This window comes from Triturus cristatus, chromosome 2_1 (assembly GCF_964204655.1).
Source record: "Triturus cristatus chromosome 2_1, aTriCri1.1, whole genome shotgun sequence".
Taxonomy (NCBI): Eukaryota; Metazoa; Chordata; class Amphibia; order Caudata; family Salamandridae; genus Triturus; species Triturus cristatus.
The window spans coordinates 498,582,349-498,604,788 of record NC_140581.1 but is presented as its reverse complement, the minus strand read 5'-3'; the positions used below and the strand labels follow the sequence as shown (position 1 = coordinate 498,604,788).

General features: G+C 46.9%; 1 protein-coding gene across 4 annotated transcripts in view; it reads left to right on the top strand.

Moving 5' to 3' along the window:
• Positions 1 to 22,440, top strand: part of BDP1 (BDP1 general transcription factor IIIB subunit) — a 1,439,438-nt gene that overhangs the window by 223,078 nt on the left and 1,193,920 nt on the right. For all 4 annotated transcript variants that reach the window (XM_085632357.1, XM_085632359.1, XM_085632358.1 and 1 more), the window contains exon 10: positions 5,795 to 6,061. In XM_085632357.1, coding sequence (XP_085488483.1) covers positions 5,795 to 6,061 — 267 coding nt within the window. The remainder of the gene's footprint in view (positions 1 to 5,794; positions 6,062 to 22,440) is intronic.

Sequence of the window (22,440 nt, the reverse complement as noted above, 5' to 3'; positions counted from 1 at the left end):
TTTACATTGGTGGCTATTACCATTAAAGTTGCGTTGCTTAGTCCACACAATTGTAGACACCTGTACATCCAGTCCTTGAGTAATGGTTGTAATATATTGTGCTAGGAGTGCTGGATACATCGTACAAGCTGTTTGAGTTAACTCAAGCAAGCTCTATCTCTTCCTTTGCCTGGTCGTCATGTGGTTACCTTCAGCTACTTAGCACACCCACAGGATACCAATTTGGGATTCATACTAGAATTCCTTCTTGGAATTCAACATGATTTTCTTTGGGCATGCTCGAAAATAGAACTGTGTTTTTTGTGTAAAACACCTTGGTATTTGAGGGAATTCTCTACTTGAAGGCCCCCTAATGGGCCTGCTCTTCCTGTCCCCCTGAATTCGCTTGGAGTCTGGGGAGAAACCTTCAACTTATTTGGGTAGTGGGGGGAGAGGTATTACTTTTCACATTTTGCTGTGGATGTTTTCTGTTTTTTTCTGCTTGGGCAGGGGGTTCTTTTACCTTTGGCTCGAAGGAGTACTTTTTTGCAGCTTTGTTTGTTGTTGAGTCTTTGGCCATCTTGGTTGGGATAGAGGGCTATGGCTTACTTTATTTGTGTAGGCTTTTGACATGCTTGGTAGGAGGTGGGGGATTTTTAGCATGTTTAGACATTGGTTGCCTCTGATCATTTTTGTTCAAGGGTGGACTTTGGCCTTTGTAGCTGGGGGAGAGGGGCTTTCTTCTCTCTGCTTGGAATTGGGGAAGTGGGCACCTGTTTGGTTTTTGTGCATCCTTCCTTGGTGTGCTGGAACATTTTGACGTTTGGTTTTCCAGGGTCCATTTCCTGTTTGGTCTGGGGAGACTTGGTTTTTCCTTGTTTAATAGAGGGGAAGATAATTGTTATCATTTTGTTGGGTGGTGGGAGGAGTGGTGTTGGTCTGCATGATCGATCTGGTTGGGTTTAACTTGTTTGGGCTGTGAGTCCTTAAGCCTTTTTTAGTTGGTGGATGGGCCGTTGCCTTGTTTGGTGAAGGTGACCTTGGTCAGTTTAGTCTGGAGGCCTTTGGCCTGTTTAGTTGGGAGGACCTGTGGCCTCTCTGTAATGAGGGAGAGCTTTAGCATGTTGGAGAAAGTGCATCTTTTGCATCGTTAGCCCCCCACGTTTTGCCTAGTCTTGCTACGGTTTCAAATGTAGTGCACAGGGTCCCTGCAACCAGGTCACCTGTGCCAGTGCGTATGCCCTAAAAACAAACTCCCAATTGGTAATTCTGCCCCCTGTAAGTCCCTAGTAAATGGTACCCTGGGTACCTAAGGCATGGGAGCTGAAGAGGGTCCCTTGGGACACTCCTCACTGGGACCATACCACTGCCCCTGTAGTTTGCATGCCCCTGTGAAGAAGAAAATGACAAAGTCGACATGGCACCCTGCCTAGGTGCCATGCCAGCTAACGCTGCCTGAAGGCATACGTAAGTCACCCCTCTAGCAGGCTTCACAGCCCTAAGGCGGGGTGCACAGTACCACAGGTGAGGGTATATCTGCATGAGCAGAGATGCCCTTACAAATTGGAGTCCAATTTTCCTAATATTGCAAGTGCCGGGGAAGCCTTAAAGAGTACATGGGCTGGGAACTAAAAAACCCGAGTTCCACAGCACCATGATGGCTTCTCTGAACACAGGAGTGTTTGGTACCAAACTACTGTTTACAATAAATCCACACTGATGATTTATTGTACCATGTACTCGGAGGGCTCCTCAGAGGTGCCCCCTTGAAAACCTACCAACCCTGGTGTAGTCTCTGACAAGCTGTAGGCAGCCAGTCACTAACAGACATGTTTCTGGACCTCTGGGTAAAGGACCCCTGCACTCTGGAACCACAAACAATGCACATCCTGGGAAGAGGTGTCATGCCTACTCCCCCAGGATGGGACAGTGCTCGAAGAGGAGAGCTTCAAAGGCCTGCCGCAGCCCCTGGTATACACTCCCACTTTTCTTTTTATTAATTCATTTTATTGAAAATTATTCAGTCATACAGTAGTCAGGAAGTAGAAATTTGCTGTACAGAAATTGTATGGTATGCAATATAATACATATGACGAATAGCACATCGTATGATAAGTCTCAAACATCCATATCATCACATTCCTCAACGACTCTATCCCTCCTACTGTCTGTTAAGTTCTCTCATGGGTTAGATACATATATCACCTCTATATGTGTTCCACTTTCCCCATTTTTTGTGCCATATTCTGGGGCAGCCTCTGTTCTTAGACACCTCGTTTTCCGCAATCATACATCTATCCATATCTCTTGCCGCTCTCTGGAGTGTAGGTATCTTGCCTGTCCCCCATCTTAAAGCTGTACTTCGCTTGGCAAGGGCCAGCCCTAGTGTGACCCACTGTTGCTCCACAGTGGTAAGGGCTATGGCCTCCCAAATGTTGAGTAAGCATAGTTTAGGTGTTGGATGGATCTCCTTCTCGCTTACACTTTGCATCTGTGATCTAATGGTTTAATAGCAGGGCATTCCTAGAGGGTATGGTAAAATGTGCCCTCCCTGATAAAGTCTGAGACACCTTGCCTCTTCCCTCCTCCCCTTTTTGGTCAATGTTCCACGAAGACAGATATGTCCATTGTAGTATTTTAAGCTAGATCAGTCTGTATTTCAGCGGAATGGCTGCTTCCCGGGGGGACATCAATGCTTCCTGCCATTCTTCATCTTCTAGAATTCCTACGTTCCTTTGCCAAAGCTCTTGGAGTATTATGAGTGGGTCAGGTACGTTGTTACATAGTTTTTGCTACGTCATTGAGGTTGCCTTTCGAGTCATAGGTGCTGATAATAGTATATCTTACAATGAGGGCACTTGTGGCATAACTCCATCTCGCGGAATGGCGATTGTGAGGGAATGACATATTTGTTTATTTATATTTTTATTGAAAGTTCAACTCATGATACAATATACACATGTATAGATATAGGGTAAAGTGCGTAAGTGCTCGATATAAATTACAATTAGCGACATGACAAGAATACATGACTATATCAATCTGTAAACAGTAGAATTAGGATTTTTAGGGACACAAACTATCCCTAGAGAATCATATTTTGCACAATTCCTCACAACAAAAGACAAATAAACAGAGTAAAGTGCGTAGGTGCTCTATATAAGATAGAGTTGATGACGTAGCATAGGTATAAATGCAAATCGATCTTAAAAGAGTATGTTTAATGTATTTAGAGTCCAGAAACATCTATGAAAAAATCATATATTGCACAATTTCTCAATCAACAATTTCCAGACTAATTTCCTATGGAACTCTAACGTTTCTCAAATTTCCTAAGCAAACCTGATTTTAGTGCATACCGTCTCTCTAGTCCTTTAACTTTAAAAAGTTTAGCTCTCCATTCTTGAAGAGCAGGTATATTGTTACTAAGGTGGATATAAATAAGCATGACGTATTTGTAGTTATCTGAATGTTTCCTGATTAGCCATTTTATACACCGATTGTGGTTCAGAGAACTGGATTATCTTTCCTTTTTCCCAGAGCCCCCCTGCTGCTAAAATGCGTACGACATCCCATTTGTCATAGCAAGATTGTCTTTTTGCTTTTAATGTTAATGTACACCCCCACTTTGGGCGGGAAAATTAGCAGGAAAAATTCAAAACAATAAAAGGTGTGCCCACCTCTGACAACCCCATCCCTAAGGTGGGGAAGGCGAGGTGAAGCACAACTTTTAGTCCCTGCCATCTTGAAGATGAGAAGACCCTTCCAAGCAGGGCTAGGTCTATACCCCCTCCTCAGGAGGGGGGCATAATAGAGGGTGTAGTCCCCTCAGGTAAAGTGCACATTGGCCTTACCTGATACTCTCCTAAAGCGCCTTCTAAATTTACTATTTAGGTGGCTCCCCCAGACCCAGAAAGTAGATCTGTGATGACCTAAGAAGGAAGACGACCATGCAGAGAACACTGAAGATGATGATTACCTTGGCTCCAGCCCTACCGGCCTGTCTCCAGCTTCTGCGAACCTGTGACCTGTTGTGCAGCCAGCAGACCTCTGAAAACCCCTGAGAGGACTGCTGCCTTTGAAAAAGACTCCAATCACCCGTGGACTGTGGACCTGTCCTGAAGCAACCTACTCCAAGGACTTAGGATCCTGGCGGATCAAGGTCTCTTGCCCACTCTGCACCTGATGCCCACGACCCGAGTCTGAGTGGCTTACATATGCAGTGATGTTTCCCCGGCGATCCTGATCTCGTGCCCAGCGTTGGCTGACCTCTCCTACCCTCCACGACGGCGCTGCAGTGTGAATCCAGAGGCTTTTCCCGACCACGACCGGCTCCGGTAAGAAGACACCAAAGTCAAAAAGCACCCCTGCACCCGAAACCCCTGGGCCTTGGTGAGCTAAACCGACGGTGCCCTTATGACCACCTATAGCCCAACTTACCTATACTGTCGTTGGGCTTCCTCCTGCAACCTCCGGTGGCACGCATACAGCCTCTTTGCCAAATGTAGAATCCCTATTAAAAAGCCTTGGGCGCTAGACGTTGAATTTGCATACTGCACCCGGCCACCCCTGTGCCGCTGGTGGTGTATGTTTGGTGCTGCTTTGTGCCCACCCCAGTGCTTGACCTTACCCCCAAAGCTTGGCCCCTGCAACTGATCTGATTACCTGCATTCGGTGTGGCTCGATTCACCCCCTGTCTCCATTGGAAAGCATTGGGTCGAACTCCGATTTCGACCTCTGCACCCTGCCGTCCCTGTGCCTCTGCTGGTGCAGTTTAGTTACTTATCTGACCCCTGGCCCTCGCTGACTTTTGGCTTCGAAGACTAGGATTGTGAGTTGAATACTTACCTGTTTAACCACAATATTGTTTTCCCCATAGGATAACATTGGACTATGTTGAAAAGTGTTGATTTTTGAAAGTGAAAAGTATTTCTAGTTAAAAACGTACTTGCCAGATTATGAAGACCTTGGTCTTCAAATAAAATACAAAGTATATTTTTCTAAAATTGGTCTGATCTCCTTAAGTAGTGTGTCCATTATTGTTCACTGTTGTGCAATAAATGTCTTACACTCCTCTGTGTTAAACCTAAGGCTGCTTGCCCACACTACCACTAATAGAGCACTTTTGAGCATTGCATTGAGCTTTGTACACTTTTGGGGAACCCCCGGACTCTGTGCAAGGTATAATCACCTAACGGCAATTTCATATACACTGCCAGCTCCCTACAGCTTGTTTGGTCTGAAGGGATTCTTTGGCCTATTGGGTTGGGGCAGGACATTTTTCACCGATTCATCTTAAAGGGAGGTGTTTCCTGATTAATCTTGTGGCCTTTTACCTCTATGTTCTGGGGGCCTGTCTCCTGTTGTTCTGAGGGAATTTGCCTTTTTTATTTTAAGGGACGGTGGTTTGCGTATTCTCAGGTTCAATGCTGACTTGTGAAACGGGTATAATCCCTTTAGTCATAGATGCCTTGGCTATCATGATAGGTCTTGGTACCCTGTTTAGTATGATGCCCTGGCTCTTGCTTGTGGTAAGTGTGATATCCTGAATGTTGGGGTGCAAATGGTACCCTGGTAGTTGCAGTGGGCATGGTACCTTGGCTGTCAAGCTGGGGCACCTTATGGCCTGTGTCCCAAGTCTTTTGCAGTTCTTTATGCAGACTTATTTTGGGACGACTGTTAGCTGCTTTCTTTGGTTTTTAGAAATCTGTAAAATTTAAATTGTATATATTTAGCCAGAATTAGGCTATTTTTTTACATGTAAAGCCCAAAAAAACAACAAAGACAGTGGCAACTTTTTTTCTGTTTATAACAGGCAAAGTTACAGGTGGTGAAGCAACAAACACCCCAAAGGTTATCGAAGCGACTAATATTTCTGGTACTGAAGGAGATGCAAGGACTGAAGAAAAAGAGAATGAAGAATCTCTGAATGTCCCAGAAGGACAGTTCGTCACAGAGTCTGCTTCTACTAAAAAGAAGAAAAAAAAGAAGAAATTGTCTGACTCGAGTGAACCAGTTCCAAATCTTGCTGTAGATGACATACCTCCTGAGTTGCCTAAGGCACAAAGAAGCAGCAGGAAAAGTAAGATATTCAATGTGCTAAGCTTGTGGTTTACAATTTAATTCAGGGACTTTGAATATTGTGATATTTGTTTGTAGCTGTGTAGATCATAGGGCTCATGCTGAGCTGTCTTGGAGTTAAAAAGTGTATCATTATATATATGGACACAGCTCCCAAGTCAATCACCAGAAAATGGTCCACTGTTTCAAGAGAACAAGGTGTTCGACCTTTAGTGCTTGTTTGTGCATCATCAGTGCATATAATGTATATAAGCAGGTATGGCTAACAGAAAAACGCACCCCTCGTATGTCCTTTCAGTATGCTTTGGTTCCTCCAGTGTCCAGCTGCCAGAGGCACTACTGTCATTTAAGCAGAGCCATAAACAATTTGGACCTATCTTAGTTCATTCCACTTTAAAAGTCAAGCATGTCAATTTTCATTAGGTACCAACAGTTCTTTATTCCATCATTTAAAAATAGCCAACTCATTTTTGAGGAGGAACTTTTTCAGGGCTAATATGTCAAAAGTGTGGCCACTCTCAATACTTGGTACCATTCTTCATTGTGTTGGCACAAGTTCTTCTGCTGAGCTCAAAACACCACTTGAATATGCAATAATTACAGATAAGAGGGGTGGTGAACTCACCTGGTGACTTTTTCTCACAGAATGATTGTATAATCACTGCTGGTGTTATACTGAAGGACCTGTGTCTGCAATCTTTTGTTCCAGTAGTTTTTCTGGAGTCTCGTATTGCATGCAGTTTAGTTTCAAATGTATCCATTGTGGTGTGAGCTTCTGTGGCATCTGTGTGTGATGACTTGGAAGGTTCATCCTCTGATGGTTTGTGGGCTGTTTTCACTTTTCTTGTAAGCCATGTTTGAGCTATTGCAGGCTGTCAAGAAGGGCGGAGAGGGCAGACTCCATTCCATTTTCCCGTGATCCATGTCCCTCAGTCATACTCTGTCCAGGTTTCATTTTCTTGTTTTCTTGGGAAGGAGTAGTGATTGGGTCGAACAGTGCATGATGTGTCGACTAGTTACACTAGTAGTGTTCTTCCTTACCTCTCGGAGACCCCACCCATGGCCCCTTGGTGCACTGGGAGGGGAGAGAAGATTTGGGACCTCTTTTACGATGTTAGTGAGTGCCGCCGGTGTTTGCCCTCCCAGTGTAGTGTCTCAATATGTGTTGCAAGCGCCCTGTGCTTTCCGTGTCGCTTAATGCTGAAGGGTGAAATGAAGAGGCATGATGACAGAGGGCAGCTCAGCCCAGGATCTCAACATCTACTTGCTTGTCCAGATGTCAATGTGTGTGTTAGTCAAGCTGTCTCCTCCAGCCCTCCTTCTTGTGCATATAGTTTAGTGTTGTGTGGACCTTTCCAGGCTGAAGACCTAAGCTCTTATGCCTATGCCTCCTTTCCCCCAGGTCAAAGAGCTGCTGATTAACACATGGTCCCCCAATGTTGCCAAGGATAATCCGGCCTGACCCCGGCCCCACCCCCCTGGATGTTTGGGGCAGGGAGCTTTTCACTGATCAGTCTTAGAGGGAGGTGTTTCCTGATTAGTCTTGTGGCCTTTTTTAGATTGTGCCTGGGCAGTGCATGCGCTGCCCTGCGAGCCATGCTGTATTGGAGTATGTACTTGAAGACCCGCCCACTTACCACCCATATTTGTCATTGGCTTGTGTCATTGTCCTTCATAAATGCTGGCTTCTGATTCGTTATTAGATGTGTTAGTCCCTCCTTAGTACCGCCTTGTCTTAATTTGTAACCTCTCATGAGGACTCGCCCTTTTACTTCGGTTGTTACATGGTCTTCTTTAATCTGTAAGCACTATTTTCTTTAATGAGTTTCTTTTACTGCAGGGGGGTCTCTCATGCGCAGTTGTGACCACCGGCTTGTTTAACTCGTAGCAAACTGGGTGCTCTTCAGGGGCCATAGGAGACAGAAGGAGACAACTCAATAACGCCCGCTTTTGTAGTAACAGCACGGGCGCCGCGCTAAATATGTTAGCACGGCACCCATTTGTATGATTGTGTTTTTATTTTTTTTATTTTATTTACCATGGCACCCACTTCCCGGGCCATCATGCGCATAAGTCTGTTCTTGTGTCAAGCTGCCCATTAAAAAGGCTTCTTAAACCTGAACCTGCGGCTGCTTAGCAAGGCTGCTCTTCCTCAATAATAATAATAATGATCCAAAATAATCCCTTCTGTCAAGTCTGAAGCGGCATAAAGTTAAGTAAAGCCACCGCACAACTGCAACTGGGATTGAAGATTGAGGCCACTGTAGTGTACCACCTTGCTGCAACATCGCTGGTAGTTGGATTGTAAACACCCACTTATGTTTGAATGTTGGTTTAACCCTGCGCTACATGCGCAGGGCAAATAAATAACTTTAAAATCGGCTCCCCGCCACAACCTCCCTCCCTTGATGCAGAGACACCTGCAAAGCGGGCGCTGTTTTAATTAAACAAATCTGCTGACTCTATTATTCTCATCCCCCCCCCATCTATGCCCTTAGTGGCCTCATTTTGTTTTAACCAGACAAGCTGTCGCTTCATAGTGCTTGCGTTTTTTTTGTTTTGCCATACTGGGGCAGCCCTCACCCTCCCTTACTCGGGCTCCTACCCACGCCTCTTCAGCACACACGGCGCTGCCTCAACTCCGGTTGCAGCCACTGTTACTTTTTATTTATTTATTTTAATGCGTTTTTATAAAGCGCGGACTTTACCTGAAGGTGTCGGAGCGCTTCACAATAGGAACAGTAGCGTTACATGAGCAGAAAATTACAAGTGGGCATGTTACAAAAGCAAACATTTCATTACATGAGGCAAAAGTGACAATTGTGCATGTATCAAAAGCAAACAAAATACAAGAAGAGGTAGCAAACGATACGTTACAAGAGGAAAAAGTCACATGTGTGCAAGTTACATAAGCGTACCAGATACAGGTAGAAGTATAAAACTGCAATAACTCGCAGACACTCAAAACACAAGAATACACTGGGAAGGCACTTCTATAGGCATGGAGTACAGACTTTCCTATAGTGGAAGAACTTCCTTCAGGGAATAGAGAGGGCGTGAGTTAGATTTGGAAGTGTCTTTGAAGGAGGAGAAGTTTGAGGTCAGTTTTGAAGGACCGGGAAGAGGTGGTGGTCCGGAGCTGAGGCGGAAGTGAGTTCTAGATTCTCACCGCGTGGCCTGAAAAGGATTGGGCCATCGATCTTTCCTTTTTGAAAGTGGGGGGTTCATGCAATACATTTTCCGCATTATGTGATGGTCTAGACCCTCCAGAGTATTTGTTTATTTGCCAGTTAGCGAGGAGAGGAGGAGTGCAAGGCTTTGTGGGTGATACGGGCAGTCTTGTAGATAGATCTTGCCTCGATGGGAAGCCAACGAAGGGTGGATAAAATGGGTGTGATGTGGTCGCTTCTTTTGGCCCCATATATTAAACGAGCTGCTGAATGGAGAACAGATTTATGGGGAAGACAGGTGGGATTTGGGGAGACCAGTAAGAAGACAATTGCAGTAGTCCAATCTAGAGAGAACCAGCGATTGGACCAGGGTTTTAAGGTCTTGCTCCGGGAAGAAGCAACAAATCCCCCAAAGAAGGCACAGTTGGTATCGAGCAGACTTTGCAATGGAATTGATGTGGGAGAGTAGATTGAGTTTTTTGTCGAGAATGACACCAAGGGATTTTGCGCTGTCGACAGTGATGGGTTTATTGTTAAGTAGATTCATCTGATCCATCCATGATTGAACCGGAGGAGGCGAAATTGAGGAGGAGAGGAGGAAGAGGAATTCAGTTTTGTAGGGATTCAGAATCATTTGATGAGTTAACATCCAGTTTTGAATGGAGTCGAGAGTAGAGTTTAGGATGGAGAGATCGTGAGTGGAGGCCACCTTGAGTTAGATTTGAGTGTCGTCCGCATAGAGATGATAGAGGATCCCGGATTTACTTAGGAGATTTCCCAATGGTTCCAAATAGAGGTTGAACAGAGTGGGTGCAAGTATAGAGCCTTGAGGAACACCTTGACCTGCGCCAAAGGAGATGAAAGACTGTACTCTATTTTGATCATTTGGGATCTGTCCGAGAGGAAGGAAGCAAACCATTTAAGCATAGTGCCCTCCATGCCCATTCTCTGTTGAAGAGTGTTAAAGAGAGTGTTGTGATTGACAGTGTCAAAGGCTGCAGAAAGGTCAAGGAGAATTAGAAGACTAGACTCCCCCCGAATCGAGTATCCGCAGCGCGTCATCAATCACTTGCAGCAGGGCTGTTTCAGTGCTGCAGTTTTGAATGAAGCCAGACTGGAAATTGTCAAGAAGATAATTTTCCTTGATATGTCGGGAGAGTTGTTTACTACACATCTTTCTGTGATTTTCGCAAGAAAAGGTAAGTTGGGGCGGAAGTTGTTGAGGTCGTTTGCATCAGTGGTGGGTTATTTAAGCAGAGGGGTAACCTGCCCAGTTTTGAAGGAAACAGGAAGGGAGCCTTGACAGAGGGAGAGGTTAACCAGAGTGATCCAATAGGAAAGAGAATAGGTATAAAAGTTGATGGCAATGGCGCTAGGGATGGGGTCAAGAGAATGGTTGGAGGGCTTTGTTTCGAGGATGCATTTGAGGAGGGCATCTTCAGAGATGGGGTCAAAGTTCTGCCAAATGGCTAAGGATTTGCGCTCCTCTGGAGGGGTAGGATGAATGACCTGATCCACAAGTGATTTCACTTTTTCGTCAAAGAATATAGGGAATTCCGCTGCTTTCTTTGTAGAATCCTCCAACTTGGAGGTTGGGGGAGAGCAGTTTGGATTCTTGATGAGATCGAATATTTTTTGGGACTATTTTTGGCTGAGTCGAGGAGGGTTCTGAAGTGCGATGCTTTTTCAAGGAAGATGTGCTTGTGGTACTTGGATCTTGCTGAACGAAGCGTGGCCAAATTATCGGTGGAGGGCGCTTGTCTCCATTGTTTCCCCAAGATTCTTAGGTACTTCCTTTCTTCATAAAGGGATTTGTTGAACCAAGGTGCTGAGGGAGTAGGCCTTTTCTTTTTGCTTTGAATAGGAGCGACATTATTGATTTCGACTGCAAGGACTGTGAGGCATTGGGAGGTGAGTTTAACATCCAGGTTCGGGTCTAGCCTTGGAAGTGATAGCAAAGCTCAATCACAGACGGTACCAAGGTCAATATTTTTAGTCTCACAGAACCAGGAAGTAGCCCTCTTAGGTTGACCGAGAGTTATAGAGTGTGATAGGTGATGAGAGAATAGGGATAGCGATAGTAAGCATGCCTGCTTTAGAAATAACAAGGTCCAGGATAGAGCCCTTAGAGTGTGTTGTTTCTGTGCAGTGTTGGATAAGATCGTTTGCAGAGAGGAAGGTGGCCAGCATTTTCATAGAAGAGTCTTGAAGCGAGTCCCAGTGGAGATTGAAGTCACCCACGAAGATCTGATTGTCACTTTACGAGTGTTGGTCGCTGATGAAGTCAGTGAGTTCCTCCATAAACGAAGGGCCGCTACCAGGCGGGCGGTAAATGGCATGGAATCTGAGGGGTGAGCGGTGGTGCAATTGAAGCTTACGAGATAGGCAGTTCAAAAGTACGGAAGGAGCTGTTAGGAAAAGCCTTAAGTTCAAGAGAGTTTCTAAAGATGACTGCAACACCTCCCCCAACTTTGCCTATTCTGTCATTTCTAAATATAGAATAGCCTGTGGGTAATAGGAGATCAAACATAGAGTGGGAGGTATCATTGAACCAGGTCTCTGTGAGGAAGAGCATGTCAATATTGTGAAGGATGATGGTGTCGGAGATTTCAAGTTTGTGTTTTATTGCAGATCTGCAGTTGTGCAGCAGACAGCGCAGCTCTGTCGAGACTGTTTTGGTGACGGGGGCACTTGGGCTATGAGGGGTGATAGGGATATTGTACTTATACGAGGGTGCTCGGGAGGGTTTAGGTGGACGAGTGGTTCTGACAGAGGAGATGGTCGTAATAGTGTAGATAGTAGGGTTACTTGCAAAGGAAAGTGGAAGAAGGGTGGCGTTTGAGGACTTGTGTGAGTTTGCGATGTTTGCAGCCGACAGGTTATGATTAGGGCTCCCGGTTTTATGGTATTTATATTTTTGCCATTTCCATCTGTATTTATCCATATTTATTTTTTGGGCATTTTTTCTGTATTTATCCACATTTATTTTTGTCATAAGCAAAAGACGACGCTACAGCTAGTACTTTTCCACATTTATTTAAATTGGCAATGCACACATGCGCTCGGTTGTTATTGGTCAACACTATACATTCATCTGAAAACTTTGCCATTTGCAGAATGTCCCAAATATGCTTAAAAGTGCTATCACAAGCTATTTGTCTCAGAGCCCCACTGAGAAACTCACACTGCCTTCAGCTGCAACCCAATTATGCCCCGCTATAAACACCTGGAAGCAATTCAATTCAAATTATGCTCTAGACTACAGTAATATGCTGCCTGAAAAAAAGTTACAATATACTGGAAAAAAGCAAACACTCATAGGGAATACAACTTTAAGTTTTTACACTCATTATTCAGAAATAAATGAGTGTTTTTGCTTGAAAAGCTAACAACATGAAAAGAAAAGTAGCGCTTCGCTGGCAAAATCTGTAAGGTGGCGCTAATGTGTTTCAGTGTAAATAAAACCAATCTGGCCACTTTGCGACTACTCTGTCTTGCTTTATTTAATTATGTATTTATTGTTTGTATGTTAAAACCTTTTTTTCTCTCCTCCTGAGGCTGCATTTTGGAATAGAAAAATGTCAGACAAAGACATTTGCAGCAAAAGTGTTTCTTCTTGTTTTTGGATCCATTTCATTGTGGTGCTTAAGCCGACTCGCCTCTTGTCTCCGTTCTCAGTTCCACGCACAATAAAGCTCTTTGTTTGTTTCTCATTTTTTAAAAAATCTTACCTTGAAAACTTCTCTTAATCCCCCCGCATTCCTAGTTGGACTGCACTGAGAGTATGTTTATTCACGGCTTCGCCTCCAGCACACAGGCTGTCTTGGTTTTACATATCATAAAGATTTTAAACTGTGAGCAACTGTGATTGCATTTAGTGCAAGCAAATCTTGTCATATTCTTGACATTCGAGGGATGGCTAAAGCCTTCAGAATTACCAAACCATAGCCTTAGCAGTCTTTCATGCACGGGGTGTGTGACCCGAGTGCCGGTGTGGGGATTTGGCCGACCTGTAAAGGGGGGTCCGACCCTTACACCCGTCTGTATATTGCACTCGCCAGGCTAGACGAAGATTTGCTTACTGCTGTTGCTCTGGCTGTAACTGAAGCAGTTTGCAGCGTGGGCGTCGACTGTAAACTGGCTGGTTTAATATACCGCACCAGCCCTTTTTAACCTACCACCTGTATGTGCGCGCATCACAAGTTGCCCTTGTAAAACCCAGTCTGCGAGGAAAAGGCGGGTGCTGGTGCAATCGGCAGAGTGAAGAGGCAGGGGCTAAGGGGTGAAAGAACAAGTAAACGGTCTTTCAAAGACCTGTGAAGTACTCTGGTGCGGTGGCTATGTGTGCGCCCTGGAAGCTGTCTCAGCCCGGGCTGACACCTCTTAACCCTCTAAGGAGGGGGAGACACCAGATGGTTGGGGGTGTGATTCTATTGATGTCAATGACAAAATATACTAGTATTTTCCCGTTTTTATATATAAATACAGATAAAGGAAAACTTGTTTTCCGTCTGTATTTATATGTAAAAATCCGTTTAAACTGAAAACCGGGAGCCCTAGTTATGATTGGCTATTTTGGTGTGTGGGGGCGATGTACATCTCGTGGGAAGGTGAGTGTTTTCCAAAGGAATTGAGGTGTATGGAAAGGTGGAAATCTTGGAGATTAAAAGTGAAATGGTAGCTTCAAGTTGGGAGAAGGAGGTGATGAGAGAACCTAGCTTATTTTCCAGCGAGAGTAGGGTAGAGCACGGCATGTTGGGTGGCTTGATGGAAACAGGAGGGGATGCAATTGGCGGTGGAAGGCAGGTAGAGGTGGGGGTATGGGAGGGGAGATGGGGTACAGGGTTCCGAGGTGGGGAAAGGTGGTGGTTGAGAGCGGGCGTAGGTGCATCAGAGGTGAAAGGAGAGTTGTCTTAGTTGACTTTGCAAGAAGGATAGGAATTAAGGACAAAATTAGGGGGAGATAGGTGAGGAGCCAGGCGGTGGGGCGGAAAGAGGGGGGGGGATGTGTGGAGTCATAGGAAGGAAGGAGGTTTGGGAGGAAGAGAGGGGAGGGGGTTGGAGCGGTCCTGTCAGCTAGGTGAGGTGGGAACAGGCACCTGGCAGAGTGAGGGGGGTTAGGAGATAGGGAAGTTGAAAAGAGAAAGTGGTTCTTCTAGGCTCGAGGGAGGGAAAGGGTTACCAAGGGGGGAAAGGGGGTAGCACAGCATTACTGGAGGAGTGGGGGGAAGAAGAGAGATGGAATGGGTTTGTGAAGAAATCGGGGTACATAGCAAGGGGAAGAGGGGGTAGAAAAGAGGAGACGAGGCAATAGGGGGAACGTAAGGAAAGTTAACTGGAGGAGAAGGTTGGAGGAGAGGTGGACTAAATAGGGGGTGGCAGATAGGGATGGGGGAGGAAATAAGATTGGAGTACCGGGACGGTGCAGATTGGACGAGGAGCGTATTAGCTAGAGCTAAGGTTGAAGTGATGAAGGGGGAGCACACTGTGAGGGGGGAAGAATGGGAGAGGAGGGCACAGGGGAGGGGGGGGGAAGAGGGTCGACCCGTGCCTCCCGAGGGTGCAGCCTATTGGGCTGTGGGGGGTCAGGGGAGGAGATGGGGAGTAATGGGTGGAGCTAGATGAAGAGTCAAGGGAGAACCCGGTCGCAGGGAGTGGAGTAGGGAAGGGAAGAGGTGGTCAAAGAGAGAGAGAGGGAGACGGGTGTCTTTGACTTAAATCTGAGGACGCTTCCACAATTGTTCCCGCCTCCCTCCCCCAGCCATGCCCTTCGTGTGGCTTCTTCTTTGATCCGCGGGGCTCTTTCACCCTATACCTACTCCCTTTTGCCTCAGACTCTCTCCAAAGTCTTTAGTGCCTTTTCACCCTGTTGCAAGTTCCGTGTCTTCCTTCACCGGTTCGGTCTGTCTTCCCCATGCCTGCATAGGTGCCTCCAGAAATGTAGCCTCTCCTCTCCCCTCCCGTGCTGTAACCTTCTCGCCCAAGTGGCAGCACTTTCTTCACCTATCACATGAGCTGCCTGTTGATTTAGAGGTAGACTGTTTCTGAATTATTTCAATTCTTTAACTGGTGTTTCGGATGGTGCAAAAGAAGTAATTGTAGACATTTCTAGGGAGCAACATTCATGCAGTGCATCTGCACAACATAGACGTGACATGACCCGATGTCCTTTATTCCTGCTGCCATTCCTCAATCAGCAGCTATGCCCAAGCCACGCCTGCACACCTTAGGCTTTGTTTCAATGATGCACAACTCATAAGCGTTTAAAAATAACACTGCCATACTTGGGGCAGATGCCCATCAGCAGAATTTACATAGTGTGCAGTCCGGAGAAGGCTATGGTTGAGTTAAGAAAGAAAAAATGAAATGAAAGTAAGGCCTTATCCAAAAATGCATTCCTGGGGTGCAGAAAAAAAGACAGTTGAATAGAAGTAGATCTAAAGGTACTGCACAGTGCTTGATTTGTAATAAATAAGTGCCAGGGCTTATGCGATTGTTCAGGAGGCCTCTGCAGCTTGCGCTTCCAACCGGACCTGCCATCACTGTCAAGTGCAGTATCAACACTACCTAATAAGCGTCACACTCCTACAGATTTGTCACTTTGGACAATTTCAGGCCATCCAAACCTTTAAGCATGACCTAGGTGGGCTAGAATCAATCTTTTTAGTTGTATATTTAAATATCAAACTGAGGTGCTCTGGTAAAAAAGATACAGATAGCTCCACTATGTGGTGGACTATCATAAATAAGCGCCTATGTTCAGAATTAAATGCCGGGCCACACACCAGCAAACACTGGCACAAATTAAGCACTGGGTGCATGAAATGATTTCTCTGTGATATTATTAAGCTGCATGTTGTCAACGGAGAAGGTTATGAGCCTGCTAAACAAAGGTACTTTTACTCTCAGATTGTTACACAATTAATCTACAAATGAAACTCGTTATACAGTTTGTCTCTTCTCATGTGTTCATTCTTCAGTTGTTTTTTCTTTGTACTCTTGCTTGAGTTTCTTGGTATTTGTTTTTAACTGTAGGCTCTTCTTATGTTGATTGAAACTCTATTAGTTCCTTATCCAACTCCATCAGAAGTAGTTTACCCATTCTTACTTGGACATAAGAGCAAACCTTTCCAACACCAGCTTAAATGTTGCTGGCCTGTCTTGCATATTCGTTTATGTATGTTTTCCTGTATCATCTCTCCTTAATTACCTAAAAAAGAACATCTTGTGTTTTGGTCGAGCCTGGGCAGCGCATGCGCTGCTCTGTGAGGCATGTTGCATTAGAGTATGTACTAGAAGCTCTGCCTACTCTCCGCCTATATTTTCCCTTGGCTTGTGCCTTTGTAAATGCTGGCTTCTGATTCATTAATCAGCTTTTCTGATGGATACATCTGCCAGTGGATTCCTCACCTTGTGAATATCCTCTGCGCCAGCATTCCACGGAATTTTTTCCCCAGCTCTCTACGCCGACGTGGACGTCTTAATACCTCGGCTCCGCTCGCGACTCCGTATGACGTCACCGGAGCCATAAGAGAGCCACGTCGGCGTGATGATGTGGAGAAGTGTGGCTCAATGATTAGAGCGGCAGACCCTGATGCAGAGGTCTAGCCCGGGACCAGGGTTCAATTCCCCGCCTCGGCGGGTCTTGGGCTCAAAAATTCCACGGACCTAATAATTCTCGCCTCGGTGCCTATTCCAATCATGGAGTCCCACTCTGCAACTCTGGGCATTAGCTTGCTTAATCTCCACAACGGCCCCCACAACGCTAAGGATGCCTGGCCTCCACCTTGGGGGTGCCCAGGAATGGACGCCTCACCATGAAAGCCAGGATGGGTTCCACAGCGGTATTCGTACAAGCGCCTTGAGACCCTTGCGGGTGAGTAGTGCGCTATACAAGTATCAAATTTACATTTATTTTTTTACATTTAGTTCCCTTTTTTCCCCGCCGTCGACGCGTAATAGTTTTCCAGCACTCTCCTGCTACTTTGTAGTCTTGCAGTGGGTTACTGTTTCTGGATTTGTCATGTCTTCGACGAGGAAGTCCGGTTTCAGGCCTTGTAGGGAATGTGGGGGTCACATGTCCATCACTGACCCCCACGAAGATTGTTTATGGTGCCTTTTATCGGACCATGATGTGGACGACTGTTCCGGCTGCAGAAAGATGAATCCCAAGGCCCTGAAAGAGAGAGAAGCGAAGCTTTTCATGGCCAAGGCGAGAAAGGAGAGGTAGGAAGAAGGAGAAGCCGGAGTCGTAAAATTCGAAGTCGAGGAGGCACAAAAAGAAGAGGAAGCATAGCTCTCGACGCCGATCGTCGAAGAGTAAGGCTTCGAAGTCGCCGTTGCCTTGACGTGGAAGTAAGGAATTAATTTCTCCTTCGCCTTCCCCTTCTCCTCGTATGTCTCCGGAGAAGTCACCTTCGCCCAAGTTGACTCCGGCGCAGACTCCAGCGCAGTCTCCGGCGCAGTCACCGGCGCCAGTGGACTCTCCAGCTTCCGACGCCGAGCCGGAGCAGGTGGAAGATCTTTCTCCAGTGCCAGCTCAATCTGCGGTTCCTGCTGAGGATACTTAGGCTCCGGCTCCAGCTACTCCTCGACTGGATTCAGGGTCGAACTCATACCCGCCTTTCCCGAATCCAGTGTGCGGATCCGACGCTTTTTCTTAATGCAATGTATGGGGTTTTCCAAAGAGCTGCCTTCCCATCCGGCGCACCTTCTGGTCCTGTGGGTCCAATGGCGTTTAGTTTGGGTGTGCCGCAACATTATGCTCAGGCACCTTTAATGCCCTTCTTGCCGATGGCTCCTTCATGGCAGTTCCCGGCGCCGTCTGGAGTTCCATCCTCCCGGCCTAGACTGGATCGTTTGCCTTCTTCAGAGCCTCCCTCAACGCCGGCGCTGACTCCATCTGTGCCGCGTCTGGCGCCACATACGCCTCCTGCGCCGCTGACTCCACGTTCGGTGCCGCCGACTCCGCGTACGGCGCTGCCGACGCCTTGCCCTCGGATCCGTTCTCGGAGAGAGGCACAGAGGATTATAGAGGAGGAGCGATATAGGGAAGAATTGGAGGAAGGGGAAGTTGGTGATTCCACTGATGAATTTGAGGGCATTCAGGATGCAAGTGGACTAGATACTACTCCAGAATGAGAGCATTCTTCTGCCAGATCTTCTCCTCCACAAGAGTTGGCTCCTTATCACTTAGTCATCAGGAAGGCTGCAGAGTTGTTGGACTTACAGTTGCCCTCTGCAGAGTACAAGCCAAACGTTTTAACTGAAGTCCTTCATTCACCATCTTGAGGCTATTTTAGAGCCTGTTATGGACGTTTGGCGCAAGCCTTTTTCTTCACCTGCAGTCTCCAGACAAGTGGCAAGGAGGTATAGGGTAGCTCCGGGGGACCCGAGCTTCCTTTCCTCTCACCCTTCACCAGAGAGCCTTGGAGTGCAAGCTTCCTGTTCGAAGCAATCTTCAGGCGCCTTCCCTCAAGCACCAGCTGACAGGGACTCTAAAAAGATCGAACAGTCAGCTAAAAACGTCTTTTCATCTGGAAGCATGGCACTTAAGTCAACTAATGCCACTTGCCTAATGGGGTGCTACGTTCATGCTTTAATGGACTCGGTGAAGCAGTTAGCCCCTAAACTGCCTGATGAGGAGAAGAACTCTTTTATGGAGGCTGTTGCGGACACTCAGGCTGCCGCTAGGCAAGTTATTCAGTCGGGCCTAGATACGGCTGATTCCGTGGCTAGGATTATGGGATCTTCTATAGCCACTAGAAGGCAGGCTTGGCTTCCTTCTTCCGGCTTCTCTGCTGATGTTCAGGCCACCCTAGTCGACTTACCCTTTGATGGGGAAAAGCTTTTGGGGGAAAAAGCTGATTCCGCCTTGCAAAGATTTAAAGATAGCAGGGTTACTGCAAAATCTTTGGGTTTGCAGACGCAGGCTAAGGGTTTTGGCTTCAGGAAGTATAGAGGATTTGGGAGGTCATCCTTTCGTTCCTTCCGTCAACCTCGGCAACAGCAGCAACAGCAGCAGCAAAATCCACTCTGTAGATCATATAGAGGAAGACAAAGGGGCCGGAGAGGTTCTGGTCGCAATCCCTCCTCATCTTCAGCCTCCTCTGCTCCCAATAAAGCTTCAGGGAAGCAGCCCTAGATCCCCCATCCTAGATCATGTGAGACCTGTGGGGGGGTCGGGTGTCCCACTTTCTGCGAGGTTGGAAATCGGTCACGACGTACCTTTTGGGTTTTAAACCTCGTGGAGAATAGGTACGCCCTTCCCTTTCGAGAGTTTCCTCCCCTTTACCCTCCTTGCCAGGGTTTTTGCTCAGAGGACCATCTGCTTCTTCTGCAGAAGGAGGTTCTTGCATTGCTAAACAAAGGTGCGATAGAGGTGGTTCCGGAGCAGGAAAGGGGTCAGGGATGCTGCTCCTGGTATTTCCTGATTCCCAAAAAGGACGGCAGATTGCGTCCAATCCTGGACCTCAGAGTTTTGAATTTTTACCTGAAACAGGAGAAATTCAAGATGCTAACCTTTGCACAGGTTCTTCAAGCGCTGCAGCAAGAAGACTGGATGGTGTCGATCAACTTGCAGGATGCGTATTTCCACATCCCAATCCTGAAGTCGCACAGGAAGTATCTCCGTTTTACGGTTGGGTCGCAACACTATCAGTTTGCGGTTCTTCCGTTTGGTCTTACTACTGCACCTAGAGTCTTGACCAAGGTGATGGCAGTGGTGGCTGCTCATCTCAGGAGGTCGGGGATTCCGGTCTTTCCCTACCTGGACGACTGGCTTCTGAAAGCAGAGTCCCCAGATATGGTGCAACGTCATCTGCAGGTAACATCTCAACTGTTATTCGACTTGGGTTTTTCGATCAATGTGCCCAAATCTCACCTGGTGCCCTCTCAACGCAACCTGTTCATAGGGGCGGTACTGGACACTACTGTGTGTCGAGCATTTCCTCCTCCTCAAAGAATTCTCGACATTCAGGAGATGATCCCTTTATTCCACAATGGAACGGTTGTTCCAGTTCTGACGGTCCTTCGCCTGCTCGGGCTGTTCGCCTCCTGCATTCTGTTGGTCAACCATGCACGCTGGCACATGAGGGCACTCCAGTGGTGTCTCCGCAGGCAGTGATATCAGCACAACGGAGATCTCAGGGAGTCGATCAGGATCTCCAGAGAAGCTGCAGCGGATCTGTCTTGGTGGAACGTGGAGGTCAACCTGTCGCAAGGAAAGCCCTTTCATCTTCCTCCAACGGTGGCCACAGTAATATCGGATGCCTCCATCTTAGGGTGGGGTGCTCATCTGGGGGATCTAGAGATCAAGAGTCTTTGGTCTCCAGAGGAGAGATTGTCTCATATCAATCTTCTAGAATTGCGGGCGATACGTTTGGCGGACAACACTACCGCAATGTGGTATGTCAATAAGCAGGGGGGAGTAGGGTCGTACCGTCTCTGCAGAGAGGCGTTGCGGCTCTGGTCCTGGGCTCAGGACCATCGGATTTGCTTGATGGTGAATAATCTGGCCGGGGTGCTGAACGTACGTGCGGACAGTCTCAGTCGACATTTCTCCGCCGACCACGAGTGGAGGCTCCATCCGGAGGTGGTTCGTCACGTCTTTCGCAAGTGGGGGACACCTCGGGTGGACCTTTTTGCCACTCACGAACGCGCATTGCCCGTCATTCTGCAGCCTCCAGTTTCCGATGCAGGGGGCGTTGGGGGACGCGTTTCATTTGACTTGGGGCTCACAACTCCTTTATGCGTTTCCTCCTATACCCATGATTCCTTGGGTTCTGAGGAAGATTCGCCAAGACCGGGCCCAAGTTATATTGATCGCCCCGGATTGGCCAAGAAGGGTGTGGTACACGGATCTACTTCTTTCATCGCACCCTCCACCTCGTCTCCCTCTCAGGGCAGACCTCCTCTCGCAATCGCAGGGGCAGGTTCTTCACCCCCACCTCCAGAGCCTGCACCTTCATGTATGGAGATTGAACGCGCAAACCTGAGTTCTTTCTCTCTCCCGCCTGATGTGGTGGATGTTATTTTATCGGCCAGGCGACACTCCACCAAGTCTATTTACTCCTACAGGTGGTCTAAGTTTGTAAAATGGTGTGGAGAGAGATCCATTGACCCTTTAAAACCCCATCTTTCCAATGTGCTTCAGTTTGCTTTTTCCTTGGCTCAGCAGGGTTGTGCTGTGGCCACGGTTAAGGGCTATTTATCAGCCTTATCGGCTTTTCTGTGTCTTCCAGATCAGCCGTCGTTATTTAAATCTCCTATTGTTTTAAGATTTATCAAGGGTCTTACTAACAGGTTTCCACCTACTCCCTTTGTAATGCCACAGTGGGACCTTAATCTAGTCTTAACTTTTTTGATGGGGTCCCCTTTTGAGCCCCTACATAGCTGTCCTTTGAGGCTGTTGTCTTTTAAAACGGTCTTTCTTGTAGCCATAACCTCGGCAAGGAGGGTGAGTGAGCTTCAAGCTCTTAGTTCGAAACCCCCTTTTATCCTTCGAAAATATGGTTCTAAGGACCAGGGCTGCTTTCCTACCTAAGGTAGTTACTCCTTTTCATCTGGGGCAATCCATTACTCTACCTGTGTTTTATCCACCTCCTTATCCTTCCAAGGAGAAGGAAAGACTTCACCGATTAGACCCTAAAAGAGCTGTAAGTTTTTATGTGGACAGAACGAAGGATTTTCGTTTGGATGATCAGCTCTTCGTGGGCTATATTGGACACTCAAAAGGCAAAGCTGTGCACAAGCGCACTCTGTCCAGATGGATCATCCTAACCATCAAGATCTGCTACGCCCTTGCTGGTAAGGTTCCTCCTGAGGGTATTAGAGCTCATTCAACTAGAGCTAAATCTTCTACCTCTGCTTTGGCATGGGGTGCTCCTGTGGCAGACATTTGTAAAGCTGCAACTTGGGCCTCCCTCCATACTTTCGCAAAGCATTATTACTTAGACTCTGAGATGAGGAGGGAGAGCAACTTTGCGCGCTCTGTCTTGCAGGACTTTTTGGTAAAGGAAGGTGGACACCCTCCTCCGGGAGTGGGACAGCTGTGGGAATCTATTCACAAGGTGATGAATCCACTGGCAGATGTATCCATCAGAAGAACAAGTTACTTACCTTCGGTAACGCTTTTTCTGGTGGATACAGTATCTGCCTGTGGATTCCTCACTGGCCAACCCGCCTCCCCGTTGTCCACCTTTGTATACCT